Genomic DNA, 20,278 nt, shown 5'->3' with positions numbered 1-20,278 from the left:
TGAGCACCATTAATTACAGCAGTTTGTGTTATTTAAGTAAATGGACCTTAACAGAGAGGTAGTAATCACTGTATTGATTAGTTTGACTTAAAAATTAGTGGGAACTTTCCAGTAAAGTTGTGATTTATTTATCTCTTCTACTTCTTTGAAAGAAGTTTTCCCTGAAGCAGATAGTTCTATCCTTTCCTTCTTTGATCTAGCATTTTAATCCCTATGTTTTTTACACCTCTCTACATGCACACACATAAAAATATATTTCATGTTTTTGGACCACTGATATTTCTCTTATGCTTATGGGATAATGTGCTCATGTTTTTATTGGATTGCCTGGTGAATTGTCAACACTCTAGACATTCATCCAGAATTTATCCCAGAGAGGTCAGAATTGTGTTGTGTTCTTCAGTTTTGTAAGTCTTGCAAACTTGTTATACCATCTTCTGTAAGGTTTTGGAGCCAGTCACTGATAATCCTAACTTTTTTATCTCTTGAGTCTTTTGTCAGTGGTTGTTCTGAATCTTCTGGGAAGCTTTAAGTAAAGTACTTTCATTTAACTATTTGAGCAGACTTGAAAATGTGAAAAATGAAGTGGCAGAGGAAATTTAAAGATAATTTCTAAGGATGAGGACTTTGGGTGAAAAGTACATCCTCATCCAATATATTGAAGTATGATATAAATAAATTCGCTTTTGGATGTAATGACAGTGTTTATTGGGACATTGTACATTATATACCAGAGGGATCAGGTGCTTTAGCAGGCACAAAATGATCTGATTGCTAAATGGTTACCAAGATTGGTTCTGCAAGTATTTTAATGGGTTTCTGGAACAGCTGCCTATGTTATTGTACCTTTAGTTTGCCAGTCATGGAATATTAAGCTTCTGATCCACTTGAAAGTCCAGATGATTAAAAGCCTGGTTTTTATGGGATTGAAAGTATTCCACAACTGTATGTTTGTGTACAAGTGTTTTATTGCTTTCTAACTTGAAGGCAGCACTGCTGGTTTGCAAAGGCAGCTCTCCTGGTTTGCAAAGTCCCATTTCAGAAGCAGGCTTAAGTCTTGTGATTCTTACAGACATCTTCATCCTTTTTAGGAAAACAAAGAAAACCAGATTTTAAAATGCTCTTTGGTTATGAACTCTTCAGTCAGTGGTCAGTAGTGAGGAAAATTATCCACTTGGCACACACACAAGGTTAACAAACTCTGGGGAGGAACTGCTTGCCCAAATATAAAGGATATTTCAGCAATCATCCAGAAAAAAATAAAATCAGTATCTGGAAAGTAGAGAATGCCAAACAGATGGAATATGTCATGATGCTGAAGGAAGATGTATGTTTCTACACAATGACTTTCCAGGGTTTTGGTAGACTGGAGATGTGAACTTTGCTGGACCCCTCAAGTCTTAGAGCAGGAAAATGACATGTAGGAGTCTGTTATACCTTACATGGGCTGAAGAAGTCAGATCAATTTATCAATACAGATCCATACACTTTCCCATTTTGTCTGTTGAATCCCACTTCGAGTCAGGACAAAGTTTGTGCATAAATTCTGGATAGTTACACTTCACTGTCTTATTTTTGACTGTTGAAGCACCCTGGATAAAAGTAAATTTTCATTGCTGAAATGGTGGGTCCTGTTGCAGAAATGCTTCAGTAAGAAGGAAAAGGGATTTATCAGTAAATATGAATTGATGTGGACTTTGTTGGACCGCTTTTATGATTTGAACATTTTCAGTCTGAACTTTTAGAAACTAAATTTAATTGAAAAGCTAATTTAAACTTTAAGCAACTTCTCAACATCTCTAACACCACTCTCTGAAAAGGAGAGGGAGTTGGTACCTGTGAAATGTACAGGATGATATGTTACCTTAGGTTTATAAAGGGCAAGGAGGTAATTTGTGTTTGGCAGAACACAACAGACCTATAAAGGGAGGATCATACAGTGCTATAAACTATCAATTCTGTTGTAGGTGGTTTTTTCCACATCTAGTAAACTCGTGAGTTTTTGTTCAAGCTCGTTTTTTTAAAGTGCATTATTGGCCTTTCTCAAGTATCATGACTAAAAGATGAGAATAAGTAACTCAGGGGAAAGTATTTATGCTTAGGTAGCTGGGTATGTTTTCATCTCAAAACTTAAAAGGTGCCAAATTACCCACCAGCTCTGTTGTGCAACCTAATATTTTAGTTCTGCATCCCAAGTGCCCCCCCACCAAAGCACAAGAGGAAGAGAACTGTGGTGGACCCATAGTTCTTCAGTGAGAATCTCGCACTTCTGAGATTCACTAAAACAGTCCTTAAACTCCTTGTGGAAAAACCTGCTCTAAGGTGAAGGCATCACAGATTTCTTCTCTTTTATACACTGTAAATCAGCAGCTTAAACGCTGAGGTCACCAGGATGAATGCCAATGTCTTACGCTACATTGGCATTGTAGCCTGCCTTGAGTACACACTTGAGCTCCCCATTTCTGAGAAGCATCTTGAAGTTGTTGCCAAGCTTATCCATTTCATCTTCTCCTTTAAAACCCTGTGTTTCAAAATTCAATGTTTCCTTCAGACTCTGGGCCCCCAGATGGTCCTGCAAGATTTTGGTCCTCACAGAAGCTCTCTCGGAGAGACCTAAGATACTTGCATTGTCACCCATGTATTATAGGTGTGTGTTTATCATTTGGCTTGGAGTCCTGGAAAATTCTGTAAAAATTATTTCTCATTTAAACTGCTGCTGGAATGCCTAAACCACCATTACTAGTTAATATAATTTATTGAAGTTCGAAGTTACTTGTTAATATCATTTATTGAAGTTACAAAGTGCAGTATATAGGAAACCTTCAAACCAATGCTGCTGCCTGCTTTAAATACTTTTTAGACTGGCAGCAGAAAGCTAAAACATAGACCCATGCCCTCATACAGCTACTGCACGTTTGAGAGCAAACAGCAATCTCTGAGATACAAGCAAAGTCTCTGTCTCTCAAGAAGTCCTTAAGGAAATAGTTCCCATTTTGAAAGACCAACCCAAATACCACAGAATTTACTTCTGTTAAAGCTAAAGAGGACACTGATTATTTCCAACTACTGACCTTTCTTTGTCCTACGGGCTGCATTGTTTCCTGCCCTTGTCTTTGGAAGTGGGGAGGAGAACTTTCCCATTAATACTGCCTCTGTCCCATGAATACTTGGTATGCCTTCTGTCAGGTGGTCCATCTGCTAAGCTTTTAGTCAAACTTGGAGAAGTTGTTCTTGACGTACATTTATCTTCAGTGGTTGGTTCAGACTTGAGTCAAATAAGTATATATTTCTGTGTATGGTTGTTGCTCTAGTAAGTTACTATCACCAGTTTTACAAATCTCTTGTAGAGTATCGTGGCTATAATAACGCTTCTTCTGTAAGAACAGTGTAATTCCAAGTGGAAAAGTTCCTAATTTTGGTTGAATTGAGTTTTGTGCATTGGTACAATTTTGTGTATTTGGTGTGTGTGTGTTCTTGAGTTTTTCCATTTTTAAGGTCTATATCCAAATACACAGGAAGTAATTGTAATCTGGAACCTTAATGGTTTTTTCCCCCTATAACTTTCAGAACAATTTTGAACCTCTTGCAGATTTCTTTTCCTCTTTTCTCTACAGGAAAGAGCAGTTTTCATAGTAGATGTTACTTCGTTAGAAAAGTTGTGAGTTCAGAACTTGTAGGTACATTTGAGTAAGGCAGCTCTTGAAAACTCAGCCCAAGATGGCACTTTTCAGCCTTTAGGGTTTTGTACCCCTAAATACAAAATGCACAAGATGGCAACTGCAGTCAGCAAAATAATTGCATTTTTTCCATACTAGAAAAAAAGTGAGGAGTAAATGCTGTAAATAGATACCCCACTGCAGGCTGCTTGTACAGCTTACCTTCATGTTAAAGGCAAGCAGAGCCAGTTGTGCTGCCTCTGTAGGATTCCTTTAGAGTGTCAGGGGAATGTAGTGATGGGGGTTTGTGTTGTTTGAGAGAGAGGCCAAGTGAAACCCTCAGCTTCAGCATTCTCTACTTTTGCGGCTGTTACTTTGTTTGTTGCTGATTCTACAGTGGGGAAAATGTAACTGCCCACTCAAAAACGTGTGTATGGATACATCTTAGAAGAACTGTATGTAGTGCCACGTTGCTATTCCATAGCTTTTTGTGTTCTCTGGTGCCTTGTAGAGCCAGTGGTGATGTTGCCAGTATAAATGGTTTGCTACAATACTTTCTGCTGTTGTGTGTTATACAGCACTTCGTGTCTTGAATCAAAACAAGGTTTCCTCACACACATTTGCCTGCAAATAGAGAGGTGAAATAATTTTTTTCCCCGCTGCTGTCCTAAGAAGTTTAGTGGCACCCAACTGTATGTGTTCAGCTTATTGGGGAAAAAGAAGTGGGTTTTGTTTATGCATTGAGCTGGTGCTGAAATTGATTGCGTGGGAGTTACGGTTCTGAAATCAGTTGGAGCTGCCACCCTGCAATTAATTAAAGCAATACTGAGTTTTTGCAGGCTTTCTTTAGGAAAAAAAACTGTTTTGAGCAATTTTCAGTTGGTTAGAGTATTTGTGGCATTCTGGCTGCCCTGCAAGGCAGAGGTTTTTAGTGATATACTGGCAGCACTATTTAAATTGCAGGCACCTGCCTCAGAAGGTGGAGTACAGCATGTCAGCTGTCCTCAGGATTCCTTGTATGATCTGAAATTGGGAGTGAGAGTGACTAGATGAAATAGGACTGACACTGCTAGAGAATAAGCTGAAATAATGATGCTCGGAAGATCAGTTTTGTGAATTGAGGGATTGTCTGTCATTGCCCACTAGATTTGATATTTCAAGGCTGGCTTTAATGGAGTGAGATGAGCTGGGCAAGCACATTTTTCAGAATCTGACCACCTGAGCTGTGGTCTTCACTACCTGGTTACAGCCAGTCTTGGACAGTTAAATCACTGAGCAGAGAAGGGTATGATTATGTTCTGTTTATTGAACATGGTGCAGAGTTCTGCTTGTTTCCTTTAGTTGCTCAGTATGCCAGCTCTCTGGAGCCTTTTATGTATTTGCTCCTGGCCTGACTTTGCCCCAGTCGTGCCTGTTCCTTGCATCCCATACTACCTTAGGTACTGTCTCCTTGTGTTTCAGCTTGCCTTCTGACCAGAGTCTCATCTTGGCTGCCTATTTGGTATGTTTCTCAGCTTCTCCTTACAGACTTTTGGCCCTGCTCCTGACTTTCTTGCACAGACAGACTTGGTGCAGCCTTTGAATTTTCAGATTTCTGTGTATTTACTGAACATGAATATATGTGGTGAGAGTAAAGGTCTGTGTAGCCTTGTGCTCTGTTTTCGGAAGTGGTTAAGAAAAGACTATAGAGTTAGACTTTTCTTGGTGTGTATTTTCAGCTTTTTGCTGATGACTGAGAGTTTCAATTTCACTTAAATTGTTGGGCTTAACCACTAGGGGCCTGATAGTTGGTGTTTCACAGGAGCTTCAGTTGTTTAATATTAAAAAAATAATTCTGTCAGCTTTTTAGTCCAATGTCTAAGGAAGTAAGGCTTAATATAACCGCCCTAATAGGCTAATTCAACAGGCAGGACAAATCCATAGGAAGCTAAGATTTCAGTTGCCTGTCTTTCAGCATACCATAATTATTTTTCTTTGCACAGGGGTATGTTGCTGCTTGTGGTGCTGGTCATTTGTAAGGTAACTTGCCTTGTGTTCCTCTGGAACTTAGTGCCATTGCAGTAGCTTGCTTTTGGGAAGGTTGTAACAGTAAAGCTCCCAGGTTCACGCTTCTTGCCTGTATAGTTTTCAGCTACAGATGACATCAGTGTAGTCTGATGTTTTCTGTCACACTGCCCGAAGAAAAATCTGTCTGCTTTGTCTGCTTGCTTAATTTCATGCGTTATAAATAAGACCCTGCTTGCAGCATGTCCTCAGAAAAGACCCTTGGAGTTCTGGAATTATCTTACTCATTCCTTGGCCTGAAGTAACCTGAATTCTGTCATTTGGGCCTAATGTAAAAGAAACTTCCAAGTGAAGGCTGGGGATGTTGGATCTTTTGCTTTCCTTTGCTTTATAATGTTTTTGCTATGGAATAGTAATTTGCAACAGTAGGGCAAACTCAGAAGTAGCATCACTTAAAAGAAAACAATTATGATATCAAGTGTGATTTCCCTTGTTTTTATTGCTTGTTCTGTGTTTGTCAGGGTTTTCCCCTATTCTTCGTGTGTTAGTATTTTTGTGATTTGTTTTGGGGCTTTTTTGTTTGTTTTTACCTTCCCTTGACAGTAACCCCAGCTGGCCAAAGATTGCTCCCCTGACAAGCGTTTTTCTGTAGATATTGTCTGAGAGCAGGGCGTGTAGGAAAAAGTACAAGAGTAAGGTAACTTCTCTGTTACACTGTCTCCTGAGCTTTGGCAACTTGTGGGATAAAAGTAATATTTCAGAGGCTGGCCGAATGTTTGGGAACTTGCTGTAAGGTTTGACAGATTAGTTTCTCAGAACCTTCAGAACTGAAGGATTTTGGTGAGTTGCTGGCTAAACTTTAAGTAGGATAACACCAGAACCAGCAGCTTTTGCTGGGTACAGGACTGTAATTCCTTACACTGTTTTTTCTTCACACTTTAAGCACTGGCTGATCCATTAATGTAGCAAGTCTATCCTTGACAAAAGCAGATTATACAATTGGTGTCAGTGAACTCCTCTCACAGTGTCTGGAAAAATGGAAACTGTGTTTGGGGCAAGTAGGAGAGCTAATGTTTAGTCACTCTTGAACCTTCAGGTAAGATTACACGATAGAAAAATTATTAAAAGGTATTTGAAGACAACCTGCTTAAATAAAGGCTTGAAGCATACATTTGAAGGTGCTTCTCTTTTAGTGCTTTTGGACACTGCAGAAGAACTGTATGGACTTCTTATTATTTTGAAAGTTGTCTTCGCTGTCCTTGTGACAGACATGCATGGAGATTATCTTGTGGATTGACTTCTGATTTTTGCTCATGTTCATTTTGTCTGGCTATGTACAAGGGTTTTCCCACTGAGGCAAGAAGAGGATGTCTGAGATCTAATTCATCTGGTATGAGGAACTGGCAAACAAGTGACAACTGAGAAAAAGAGCATGCTTTTTCTGTTGATACTGATTCTTCACAAAAAATAACATCAGTGTATATAATGTCTTTCGTGGTGTACCTTTAGTGGAGCTGAGCAGTCATAGAAGACAAGAGCTCTAAAGACAGTTTGACCCACAGGATGTCTTTTGGAAGCACTTACGTAGCAGGGAGATTCCTGCTGCTTTGCTGAGCTGGGAGTGGCTATAGATTTTGTGATTTTTGTGGAAGGAGAAAATGGCCTACAGATAGCCACAGCTGCATTGTTGCAGAATACTGTGCATAATATGTACCATCATGTTTTACATTATCTGTGTTGTATGTAATGATCTATTAAAAACTGAAAAAGTGCAAAGTGCCAAAACTGTGAAAATTTTTTTCCTCACAGAAACTTACAAAAATATTTCAATAAAACTGCAGTAATTCAGCTGAGTATTTGACTTTGCAGTGTAATATAGTAAAGTGGTTATGTTCTTCTAACAGAATTTTTGTCCAGAGGACTAATAGGGGGCGCCCGCCCCCCCCCCCCCGCCCCCAGATGTTTTTCAACCAAAGGGGAAATAAAAGATGGTTGCTTGTTTTTGTTTTCCCTTCTCTTCAGCTCTGATCAAATATATCCGACCAGTGTTTGTATCTCGGTCAGACCAGGATTCTCGCAGGAAAACTGTTGAAGAGATAAAGAGACGTGCTCAGTCTGAGGGTAAATGGCCACAGGTACTGTATTCTGCTACTCTGTGAGAGATGGTATTTGGCATTTCCAGGCTTTGGATATGCAGTTTGCGTTTTTCATTGTGGGTGGCTTTAGATGGTTTGGGGTGGTGTGTGTGTGAAATTTCCCCCACCCCCTCTTTCCAGAAGATAAAATGTAAGATTCTCATCTGTCTCTCATTGCGCTGTGTTTCAAGGGAAACTGGGTAAGTACATGGGTAGACAGCTCCTAAGTGGTGCTAAATGGACAGACCCCATAGCAGGTTAGGAAGTCCTCTAAGAAGAAAAAAAATGAAGTGCTCAGCAGAATACCTGGGGACATATTGTGTATTCTTGCTGTTAGCAAGGTTTTGGCACTGCCATTGTTGGAGATGTGATACTGAGCAAGGCAGCCCAAGCAATTTGGACGTTCCAATAACCAGAGCCCACCTCTATTAAACCACATTATGAAAGCATGGATAAATAAGTGGGTCAGGGGTTTTTTCTGTACCTAAAGTGTGACTGTTTATAATGTGCCTTGAAAGAGAGTAATGGGAAAGAAGGGATGACTATTTAAGATCTCAAATTCCTAGAAGCATGTGATTATTTTGCAAATTTGAAGCATGCCTGTGGTTTTTTTGGGATTAGGTTACTGTATGTTTTTTGTGGGATTATTGCTGCTAACAGTGGTTATGCCTCTGCATACTGGACCTCAAAAACATTATAAACAGCTATAAATAAATTGACAGGTGATATATAGCTTTTGCATCATGACTTTCATCATTAGGTTTCAAAGCAAGCTAGTACAGAGTGGGGAATAAAACTAGTCATGTTGGTTCTAGTCCATTGCTTCATTCCCTTATGATGCAGATTTGGGGGGGGGGGGGGGGTTTTTTTTTTTTATTCTACCCCCTTTTGCTGAATTGGTTTAAATTAAGCATTTTTTGCTTTTTTTTTTTTTTTTTTAGAATTCTGTTTAGGTATTTTCAGTCTCTGTCATTTGGACATCTGTGCACATGCCAAGTAATAGCAAAGAGAAAATAATGTCTTAGCCTATAAGCAGGTAGCCTGGGAGCAGGAATTTTGTTCTGGTACAAAAACAGAATATGATATTTTTACCAGCACCAAAACTTTTGGTGAAAATGCTCTTATACTTAACAAGTGTTTCTGGTCACAGTTCCAGTAAATAGAATTATTATTGGAGGGCAAGAAAGAGGCAAATTCACAGATAAAGAAAAATATTTCTCTTATTAAGGTAGAACTTTACTTAACATCTTTGGTGCCATTTATTTATTTTTTTTTTAACTCTAACTGAACTGTTTTTCCCTGAGAACATTTTTGCTGTAATCAGTTAATGACAGCTTTGAAAAGATGTGTTTATAAATAAGTTCACATTGAAATAGTTCTTAAAAGTCAACTTTTTTTTTTTTTTACTTCAAGATAATGATATTCCCAGAGGGCACTTGCACAAACCGATCCTGTCTAATTACATTCAAACCTGGTAGGTATTATGCTCATTTCTCTGTTCTCTACAGAATGTTCTTGTATCTTCATTTTCTGAAATACCACTTGCATTTTAATTTGCTTGCTGTTGCAGAAGTCGAGTTAAAAATCTTGCAGTTGGGTGAAATTGGAATATAAATTTTCTGATGCTACAGGAAGATTGTAATTCTACTATTGAACAAAACAATTTAGATAATTCAGATTTTTTTCTTGGCTTCTGAGATGCATATGAGCAGGAGGACTAATGTTTCTTACTGGGTTTTTGTTTGTGGTTGTGTCTTTTAGCTTTTTTTTTTCCTTGCCCCCTCCATTTCCTATTTTCGGTCTGTCATGCAGCATTTAATACTCTCTGCTACCTTAAGCTCTAATAGTGTATCTATTTCAGGATGCCCAGCCTGAAATAGTTTGTTGTGTTGTATCTGGCTATCCTTCTCTAACTCTTCTGTGGAGTTGCATTCTGGTGAAGATGACACGAAAATGTTTCCTATGTAACATTGTTGTGGAGGTTGCCGTTTTTTATAATTTTTATGTAAGGTCCATGTTCTAAGCTCTTTTCAATAGTATCACCCTTTTAGCTTATCAGATTAGTAGAGGGTGTAACACTGAACATTGCTGCAGCTGTAAACTGCATTTCCAGTAGGGACAAATGCCAGTACTGCAGCAAACCACCAACCTTTAATGTAAACATGCCTTTATCATTAGGCAGGGAGATGGTCAATGAAGAAGCTTCAGTGAGCAAGGCAGCTGTGAATGTGTTTTTTGACTCTTCCTAGCTTTCTGCCTAGTTTCTGGTCTTGCTGTGTCTCTTGTATTTTGTTTGGCTTGCAATTTAAATATCACTATTAGAATATCATGCAGTGAGTCAGCATTGTGGTTCCTTGTACCAATTCATTTGGCTGAAGGAATCTCAGACTTTTCTCTCGGCTCTTACCTTTTTAGATGAATGAATGGTGGTTAGGGAAACATCCACTTCTTTAGCTCTTTACTCTCCCTCTCTCTCCACCTGAATCCTTTTAGCTTTGAAAGCTAGCTTGAATCCTTCATGTAAGCCCTGATTTCCTGCCCTCCCTCTGTGCCACACATGTTCCAGGCACCATGTGTTTCTGCCTCAAATTCTCATTCTGTCTTCCTCTGCTCTGGTCTAGAACATGCTGCTGTCTGCCTCTTGACTGTCTCACTTTTCCTACTGAAACCTGGCTTCTGTATCCATCCAGCCTTCCAGAAATCCTTTGCCTCAAAATTCCTCACTTGTATCACATTACTTTAGGTCTCTGTTCAAGTTACTGCTTTCAGGATGCCTTTCTCCATTCTACTAACATGGCCTACACTCCTTGCTCTTAGTACACGTTTTCTTGGCTTTGTGTTTGTGTTTAAATGGTAGTGTTGTCATCCACCACTCAGCTTTTGTCAGCTTCGGATTGTTTCAGAAGTTGCTTAGACTGTTCTTCAAGGGCAGAAGGTACCACTGGCCTCCAAACCTCCTAAGGATTCCATTCAGACCACCTTCATTTAAAGATGTTTATACTCCATTAACATATATTCCTTTTATGTCTCAACAGTTATTTTGTAAATCAAATGTTATGCTAAGAATACAGTGTACTTCAATTATTCGGTTCTTAATTTTAATTGGAATATTAGTGAGCTCTTAGTAAATTGTCAAGAATAACACACTTTGAGTGAAACTCTTAATTTCTTCATGAGAAAAGAGATGTTGAGAGAAGTCTTGGACAAGATAGTTATCATGCTTACCCAATCTTTGTATAAGAAACCAAGAAAATGCTTAGCAAATGGCATAGAACTTGTGCTGTTTATTTATTAGAACTGTAATTCTCACATGAGCTGAAGCAATGCTTCTGTATAATAGTTCTGGTTCAGTATAGCTCTAGTTCAATTTATCATTATTAGTTTTCCTATAGCTACCAAATAGAAGTGACATTAATTCTGTTATTTCAGAGATGAGAAATTGCCTATAAATTGTTGTTGTTCAGATAAAAATAGAAAGCTTCTTTAGCATAAGAAATCTTGGGTTCTTCACCAAAAATATTGTGACAGGGAATTAACCATCTTGTAGGTGGTCATATTTTTTTTGTTCATTTATTAAGCTGAATTTGGTACTAAGCTTTGACTTGTGTAAATGACAATACATGTAAGTTGTAGAGGATAATTTAGATAATGACAGCAAACATTTTTAATTGCCTATCTGCTGAAAAGGTGGATATGCATTGTCATTCTTCAGTGCTTGCTTTTTTGATTACCTTTGAGGCTGCTTTCAGATCCTATTTTTTCACCATCAACTACTTCCTATCAGTCCATTAGTTGTATAACATTTTTTTGCTGCAGTAAACTTCTTCTCTACCAAGATGCACCATAAATTAATTATGTGTCATATGTGCCTTCTAGGAGCATTTATTCCTGGGGTTCCTGTACAGCCGGTGGTTTTACGTTATCCAAACAAACTGGTAAGTTCAGCTTGCAGTGTAGTTGGAAATTTAGGGCATTTTCCTTTAAATACATTGGCTCTTGTACAACCTTTTAGGTTTAAAAATTCAAAAATTGTTAGTAAGTTCTTATTAGTTAAGTGTTTATTCCTTAAGCCTCAAGCAATATGAGGAGTCTTAACTGAGACAGTTTAAATGTTTCTTCTCTGAAAGTTGTTCAGGTTGTTACAAGAAGTCCTGTACAAATGATGAGGCAAATGGCAATTTCTGTCCAGGATCTGTGTGCCTATGTGCTCCCTGTTCCTGCAGCGTGTGCTGGAGAGTTTTCTTAGTGTCATTTATTTTTGGAAGATGTTCCTGCATCTCCTGCCTTTGGGGGTGTGTCAGTCACCAATTACTGAGACTGGCTGAATGGTATAGGGTAACGTGCTGAGGACCTTTGTAAAGCATCACCTTGTCCGTGCTTTGCATTCACTGTGCACTTGGGTAAGGAATTAGCTAACCTGGACTAGTCATCCAGTATAAATTATATTCAGGTAAAATGCAGATTACAGTGTTTATTTACAATGTCTGAAGTTTCTCTTTGAACCCACTGGGGCTATTTTCATGTCCAGTCTGTCCCCTTCTGAAGTAGAAGTTATTTAGGGAGGGTGTGGAGAGTGTCAGAAGTAAAATAAGGACTACCTGGTCTCTTTGCTGTGCATATCACATCAGAACATCTCAGAGTAGCCCATTAATAATCCCTTCTTCTAAGGAAGGATTTTGTTTCTTGGTACCTGAGTAGCTTACAAATATTTCTGTCCACAGTTCTTTGTCGTTTACAGGTTTATATAAAACATATGCTTGATGAAAAAAGAACAGGATCCAAGCAAAGTTAATATACACAGACCACCATTTGCTCTTGACTGAGACAAGGTGTAATGGCAATCAAATAGTTGCAGTAACAAACCCAAAAACTATCTTTGCAGATGCTGTGACAAGAATAGCAGCCTGATATGCTTGCATAGTATCGAGTGCGTTGTAGCAGGCTGCCTGGGACTTCTCATTACATAATTGTTATATTTTCAGGAAGAAGGATTCTTTTCTAAAAATAGTTTGAAATTTTGATGGCAGTGCCATTTAAAATGGCAAATATGCTCATGGCTTATGTCATACGTAATAGGCCCTGTAACTTTTTGTTAATGATAAGCCTATAGCAATATAAAGCTGTCAAATGTTATTTTGTAAATATCTGCAAAAATCCAGGTGCATACTGAAATGTCATTGTTCCCTGTAGTGCATGATATGCAATGCTTGTAAACCAATTTTAAATGTTCCTAACACTTTATTAACAGAAATTTGTGAGCTTTTAACATTGAATTACAACAGTGTAAATGTACATGAAAATTATTATAATTTTTGTGTTACTGGAAGAATTTCATGAAAGAAATTGTAATTATTTATATAGGTATCCATTGTGAGCTGGCACGAATTTGTGTATGGGACTTTACTTTTTCCTACTACTTTTAATTGCTGTAAAACACTTAGTTTTCAGTGCCTTACTGAGTAATTTAACCTCCCATGGTGTACTTCTTAGAGACCTTCCAAAGGTCTAAGCATTAACGACAGAGGCAATAACTGCTGTTACTGCTTGATTTTTACATTAGCTTGGGGGTTGCAGGAGAGTTGCATCATAGTTAGAATGAGGAGAGGCAGAAGGAATATGATGTGCTACATGAAGGTGAGGTTTCTTTTAGTGAGGATACAGAGTTAGATTATTTTGTTTCAATTATTGAGCTGTTCTTATCTCAACCTACAAGGCAAGGCTTACCTTTTCTTCCTGATTCTCCTGCCCACTCCGGGGGAGGAGGAGTGAGCAGGCAAGCAGCTGCATGGTACTTAATTGCCAGCCAGGATTAAACCACAACACATGTAAGAACAGAGTAAGGAAAGAATATTGGTTTTCATACACTAAGACACCATTTTTAGCAAACTTTAAATGTCTCTGGCTTCCTATTTGTTGTTTTGTTTGACTGCTGCATACAATTTTAGGTTTAGAAAGGAATTTTTTAGGATCTTTGCTTAGACAGTGAACTCCAGATACACATTGTGTGCAATCACCCCACTGCTTTTCGCTTGAAGTGCCTGCTCTGATCTGCGTTCAGAGCTTTGAGTTCCACAGTACAGATGAGAACAGTCTTGGATTTGAGTACACCTGGCTGTTTTGGGAGGCTTTTTGAGATCAGAGCCTGAGGTGAATGTAGTAGATGGGTGCACTCTGGCATGTTTGTTTCATTGTAGTCTATTCAAGAACTAGGGATAGCACTACTGTTCTGCAGTGGGCTGAAACAGGGCAAAAGTTAAGAAGTAAATTCAGCTTTTTTCTAGAAAATACAGCTGGTTCTGGTTGCTGTGAAGAATTCTCTATTTGATATTATTTATAGTCAGGTTGCTCCCTGAATAACAGTTGCCTTGGGCCTTGTGATTATTTGCATTAGATGACATCTCTGGTCCTGTATCAGTGCTTTCTAGTAGTAGTATTTTAGTCTGTTGCTCTTCTTGATGCATGAGTAGAAAGAAATTTTAAGGCTTAAAATGTTGTTTAGACCTGATATTCAATATTTGCTACTGGTTATCTAGATTGGTAATATTTTGGGTATTGTATGCCTGAGAGCTATGACCTATACTCTAATTAAAATAAATGCTCTAATGTCTTCACCCATAGGCTCTCTGCTGCAATCCTTTTTACAATTTTTTACATTTTTTTTTGTTGTTTCTTCATTTGAATTTTCTGTCAGAGTGCTGTTAGTTATGAAATTATAAAAATATATAAACTGTCTACCTGTTTAAATATCACAGAGCCATTTAAAATGTATTTTATGTCCAAATGTCTTCCACAAGTAACTGTGCTATTTGATAAGAGGTTTGGCAGCAACTCTTGTACAGTTTTGGTATATCAGAGTTAACTGAGCCTTTAAAAACACAGCCAATCTCCTGTTTGAAGGTTGGCATGTGATTCTCAGTATCCTCTTGTGTCAAATACAAACTTTGTGGAAGATGGCTCTTCTCCCTGTTTCCTCCCGTGCTGAGGGGAAAAAACAGAGGGGATAACATTCAAGGTCAGGTTGGATGGCGCTCTGGCCAGCATGACATAGTTGAAGATGTCCCTGCTCATTGCAGGGAAGTTAGAATAGATGGCCTTAAAAGGTCCCTTGCAACTAAGCTATTGTATCATTTTATGTACTTCCACACAATTTAAAGTATTCATTACTTAGATACAATAGTTTCGAAGTGTACTCAGAGTGCTGTCAAAGTGAATGTTGTCCAGAAGCGTAGCTGCAATAAATACAAAAGGTAACTTAGCTATGTAAGAAAAATCCCACTTCCCTTTGTCTGCTTCTCGTTTTTATCATAAAAATAGTGATTATGCTGGTAGGAGTCTCCTGTAACATGGATCTGCCTCTTCCACATCAGAATTCTGTTTTCTTCTAGATAGCATTTCTAGCCATTATCCCTGATGCATCCTGATGTTTTGATGAGAAAAAGCATGTCTATCTGCTATGATATTTGCATTGGGAATTTCTTGCAGGATTGTTGATAGACAGCATGGCTTACTTGAGTTTGACTTGCCAGCTAGCCAGCATGGATTCTGAAAATACCTATGCACTGTTCAGTGATCCAGATACTTTGTGGAGCTCACATTTTTCTTTATCTCCCTCTGTGCTGTTGCAATTTAGAGAGCTGAGCTGGAGATGTGTAGTGCTTGGTGTTCTATAAGGCAGATCTAGTCTCTAGATATCAGCTATCTACACTGGTTTCTCAGGGTTTGTAATGAAAGTTCCTTGTGGAAAAACAGCAAACCCCATAATGTGTTTGCTTGCAGTGTTATCAGAGACATCAAAATAGCCAGAAACAGTGTAACAATAAAACTGTCCACGTTAAAGCTCTGAAAGACCTCTACATGGAGATGGGGTTTTTTAATGCAGATAAATTGATTGCTACAGAGAGACTCATCCTTTATCATATTTTGTTGGATTGAAAATGATTGTTAAAAGTAAAGTTTTAAATTTTTAGTAGATCTTTGACATACTGACTTTATTCTCCAAGCTGCTGTTCTATCACATTAATTGCATTTTTCACCTTGTATGAATGGGTTTGTTTTCTTTTATTTTTACTTTTGATGGCCTTTTGCTCTAAGTGGTAATTACATCAAGTTAAACTCAAGTTTTTTCATGGTCATGGCACATGTGATCACCTGAAATCTATAGAATGGGTTTGGATGGTAGCATAGAACTGAACTGGAACAGTTTTCAGTAGGTTGAAATAATTATCTTTCTGATCTGGTCTTTTAGAAACCTGAATATAATGAGTCTTCTTGTCTTTACACTAATGACTTGGACTCTTTTTCCCAGTTAGAACAGAACTAATTTCCAGGTTTTCAGATTCTTACTTGTACACTTAAGTCTTGTCCCCAGGTAGTGCAGTTTTTTTCTGTGCTATTTCTTAGTTAAAAATGTGATGACTTTTACTGTCATATTCCTACCTGTTACATATTTCTTTACAGGTCTCTGTTCCCTTTTTTGCTATTTGCATCTTGTTCACTGCTTTTACTGCTGTTTGTCCTTTCTTAGAGTTTCACACAGTGTCATTTTGGCCATACAGCTATATAAAAGAGAGGCTGATTCCTAACAGGATTAAGAACTTTTGCAAAGAGAGGATAGAAATTTCCATGAAAACTTTTTAGTCATATGTTGTCAGTTATGCTGTGTGCAATGTAAATAATTGAAAGCACAATAATTAATTGCAAATGTCACACTTCTTTTCATAGGACACAATAACATGGACATGGCAAGGGCCAGGAGCGTAAGTGGTTTGTTTTATTGCTTTTATCATTGCTTTTCTCAGTTAGTTTTTATTTACGTAACTTATGTGCATATGTAGTTAACTAGTTGCTGGTTATTTGATTATTCTTTGGGATTAATTTATCTTTTATCTGTTATTCTCTGATTATGATAATAGTCATTAAGAGGAATCCAGGTGTAAACAGTGTACTTCTGCTGCTGTGATTCTGCTGGTTTGCAGAATGAATTCTAGGTTTTTATTTCAAACTTCTGGGTTATTTTAGCCAAGTGCCTGAAGTAAAACAACTTGCTTCTGCTCTACATATTTTATTGTCTGCAAGTTGATTTGGTATCTTATTGTATAAAATTTCTAGGGCTGTTGTTTGAAATTGGTCTACTCTCACGAAAAGAGTCGACAGACTCAAAGAATTTGGAGATACTATTCCATTATTTTGTCGGAATATAATTTTGACTTTTTTTTTAAACAAAATGTTATTCTAGAGGTTCTTTAGCAAATTCATGTAATGTAAAATATTAAATGAAGCAGTTCTTTCTTGCTTAAAAAATTTTGGCATTATTTTCATGTTGGGATTTGAGTAGAAATTCCAAAACGTTTAGATGAAGATGAAAACAACAAATTTTGAACCTTAAGTAAAGGGGAGTTGGCATCTATGGTTAATGCTTTGTATTGTTTTGAATGTCCCACCTGAGTTTCTATATTTTTGTAGTAATGAGGAAGCCATGGGGATTAGCCAAGATTCAAGTAATTTGGAATTTTGTCAATTAGTTTTGCACTTGAGAGCCAGGTCTAATTAAGGACATGATCTGGAGACTTGAGGAAACCACTGATCACTTCCAAAGGTTCAGCTTACAATTAATTTGTCACTTTGGAAGTAAATAAGTCCATGGTTGTGTGTAACATAAATAGACACTGCAGCATTTGCTGCATAAAGGGATTTCTGTTCTTGTGAGCTACTACCTCTTCCCTTGCATTTGCACTGTAGTTCATGTAAAAATAACTTAGCCATAGAGGAGAAAGGTGAATAGCTTACTTCCACCCTAGTGTCCTAACTGAGGAGTCAAGAACACATGAAAGGAGAAAGAGGGAAGAAACTTGTAGGTGTGTTTCCTCAGATCACTATAATGTCTACAAAACCCTTATTCTGAAATGTCAATCTCTGCTAATAAAGTTAAATTAAAGCTGAATCAGAATCTGCAGCAGCATGTCATGTTATACAAATTGACTGGGTCAGTTTAAATTACAGCTTTGCTTAATTAGGATTAATTCTCCTGAGTGACCTAAAATGTATTTGTGATGTCTTAGCAGAAAATACTCTTAAGACTGATACATTTGCTGAGAAAAGGAAGCCCGTATCTTTTCTGTCTTAGTGTTAGCCAAAACTTAATCTGGAAATGGTTCTGTATCTAGGAGTATTCCCTTTGTTTAAAGGTGCTGTGGGTTATAAAATGGATTGAAAACTTGTCACATGCAAATTTAAACGCTTTCTTACACTTACTGAAAGTAATGTTTTTACAACTTTGACAGTATTCAGAGCAGATCAACTGAGTCTACCTTGAAAACAAAGAGTGAACATAGTACATAACTTGAATTCTCTACATTGGACTTGAGTTAGATACAGGTTCTATCATTTTAAATTTTTATTAAATTCAGGGTTTAATCCTTGAGGATTACAGAGTTGACAGAGAGAAAATCTTACTTGTAACTTATTGGGGATTTTTAATGCCCTCGAACAAGGACCTAGAAGCCAGACTTTCGTGTTTCTGTCAGGGACATAAACTTCCAGTCACAGGCTCCATTGTTGTTCTTGATCCTTTTCTTTGCTTTAATGTGTTGGAAGCTAAATAGAAAGGAAGGGGGGGGAAATGTTTTGCAGCCCTACATGACTGTCTAACAATAAATGAGTGGGGTTTTGCTTCCAGGAACTGCACTTTACCTGTGCAAGAGGATTTTGACCAGCTGACCCGTCACAATGATTGACTGCTGTAACTACCTAGATACTGTATAAAAATGTGGCTACTAACACTGCTTCTTAATTTAGGTGTACTAAATCCTTTCCTGGATTTGAATCTTAATGCTTTCTAAGGTCAAGTTGATTCCAGTTATCTTGTGTCTTAGGCTATTAAAACACACATACTGCATTTCATTAACAGACTTTGGAAGTGTAATGAACTTTGATTCCAAACTGAGGCAATGATAAAATCTCAGTGGTTACATAATTAATCTTGCCAACTCTGTGCTGAATACAGCATTTTTCTGAAACAGACTTGTTCTTCCTTTAACATGTTATGCATATATTACCTTTTACTGTTTGTCTTCCTTGTTTTTGACTATTTTTTAAGATGCCAATTCAGTGTAAACTACTTTTGTTCCACCTTACAGAATGTAATATGTAGGAGTACTTTCAAAGACCTTTTCTGTTAATTTCTATCTGAATATGATCATACCTACAAGTAGGAATGTTACGTGAAGTCTTTGGAGCATGATGTACTAAGGTTTCACTATATATAATCTTTTTTTCCTTCATCATTCCCTATCTTTTTCCCCTTTTAGGTTTGAAATTCTGTGGCTTACTTTATGTCAATTTCACAATTCTGTGGAAATCGAGGTCAGTAAAAGAAAATTCCGGTGTATTCTGAGCAGTTGCAGAATACATAATATTGTACTTAATTCTGCAGTAAAAGTTTGCATTCAAGTCTTGTATGTATGTCTGTAAAAACAGGTTAAGATACCACTTGTATTTTATACAAATAAATATCTGTATCTGAAAATAGAGTCTAAAAATGAAATAGCAAAATACAGTTTTCCAGTTGGCATAAGACTTTATTTTCTTACTGATTTGAATTGAGTAGATAAATTTCTGGCTCAGTTTAAAGAGTCTTTTGTGAACAAATTTCTTGTCTTTTAATGGCCTGATTGTTGTTTGAAGTAGTGTACCAACTTTGTATGTTAGACATTCAAGTGTGTGAATGCTGATGTACAAACTTAGGACTGTCTTGCCGAGAAAAATTTGTAGGTGGCTTCTTATAGGCCACATAAGTTATTTAATGTCTGGCTAATTTTTTTATTAGGCTGCACTGTTCAGAATGTGAAATTGGAAAACAAAAAGAGAATCTGTCTATATTCTTAACTTTGTTTTGAGGAAAATACTGTAATTTTAAGGCTAAAGACTATTGTAGGGAAAATGTGGAAACAATTAAAGCCTTTCCTTTCAATTTGTTGTCCTTACGCCTTTTACACAGAGTAATTATATTTTTGTGGACAATTACAGTATTTGAAAAGCGTTATATAGGATATTTGACAGCTGTTCTGCAATTCTTTTGCTTTTTGAATAAAGAAACGGCTATTTAGCTCTGACAGATGGAACTGATGGCAGGGTAAATCAGTAGGAAGAATTAGTGCATATTTACATACACTGTGTTACAATAGTAACATATATTGCATGCTAATCACGGTGCTTATCATTGCTCTGTGTTTGCTTATTTATGCAATCAATTATTCCCAAAATCAAAGAATGTGCAAAATACCAGCCACTCAATAGTTGTATGTGTTGTAGAAATTTGTGGTTTGTGTTATCAATTTAGTTGGATAAAAAAACAAATGGGATTTCCAGGATAGTGGCCTGTGTTTTGCAGAAGGGCCGGGGAGTGACTGGCTCACGCAGGGCTAAGACAAACCAGCTGGTTGGCAGGATTTTTACCCTTTCTCAGAAACAGTTTTCTGCCCTAGG

General features: G+C 37.5%; 1 protein-coding gene across 4 annotated transcripts in view; it reads left to right on the top strand.

Annotated features, from left to right (window-relative positions):
• LPCAT1 (lysophosphatidylcholine acyltransferase 1) overlaps nucleotides 1-20,278 on the top strand; it is a 66,248-nt gene that overhangs the window by 9,414 nt on the left and 36,556 nt on the right. For all 4 annotated transcript variants that reach the window (XM_042048625.1, XM_042048626.1, XM_042048624.1 and 1 more), the window contains 5 exons: nucleotides 7,683-7,795; nucleotides 9,209-9,269; nucleotides 11,672-11,730; nucleotides 16,517-16,551; nucleotides 19,102-19,156. In XM_042048625.1, coding sequence (XP_041904559.1) covers nucleotides 7,683-7,795; nucleotides 9,209-9,269; nucleotides 11,672-11,730; nucleotides 16,517-16,551; nucleotides 19,102-19,156 — 323 coding nt within the window. The remainder of the gene's footprint in view (nucleotides 1-7,682; nucleotides 7,796-9,208; nucleotides 9,270-11,671; nucleotides 11,731-16,516; nucleotides 16,552-19,101; nucleotides 19,157-20,278) is intronic.

The sequence above is a fragment of the Corvus kubaryi genome, unplaced genomic scaffold (genome assembly GCF_017639235.1).
Source record: "Corvus kubaryi isolate FWS band 111438036 unplaced genomic scaffold, C.kubaryi_AGA036_p1.0 68, whole genome shotgun sequence".
Classification (NCBI taxonomy): domain Eukaryota; kingdom Metazoa; phylum Chordata; class Aves; order Passeriformes; family Corvidae; genus Corvus; species Corvus kubaryi.
This window is presented reverse-complemented; position numbering and strand designations above follow the sequence as displayed.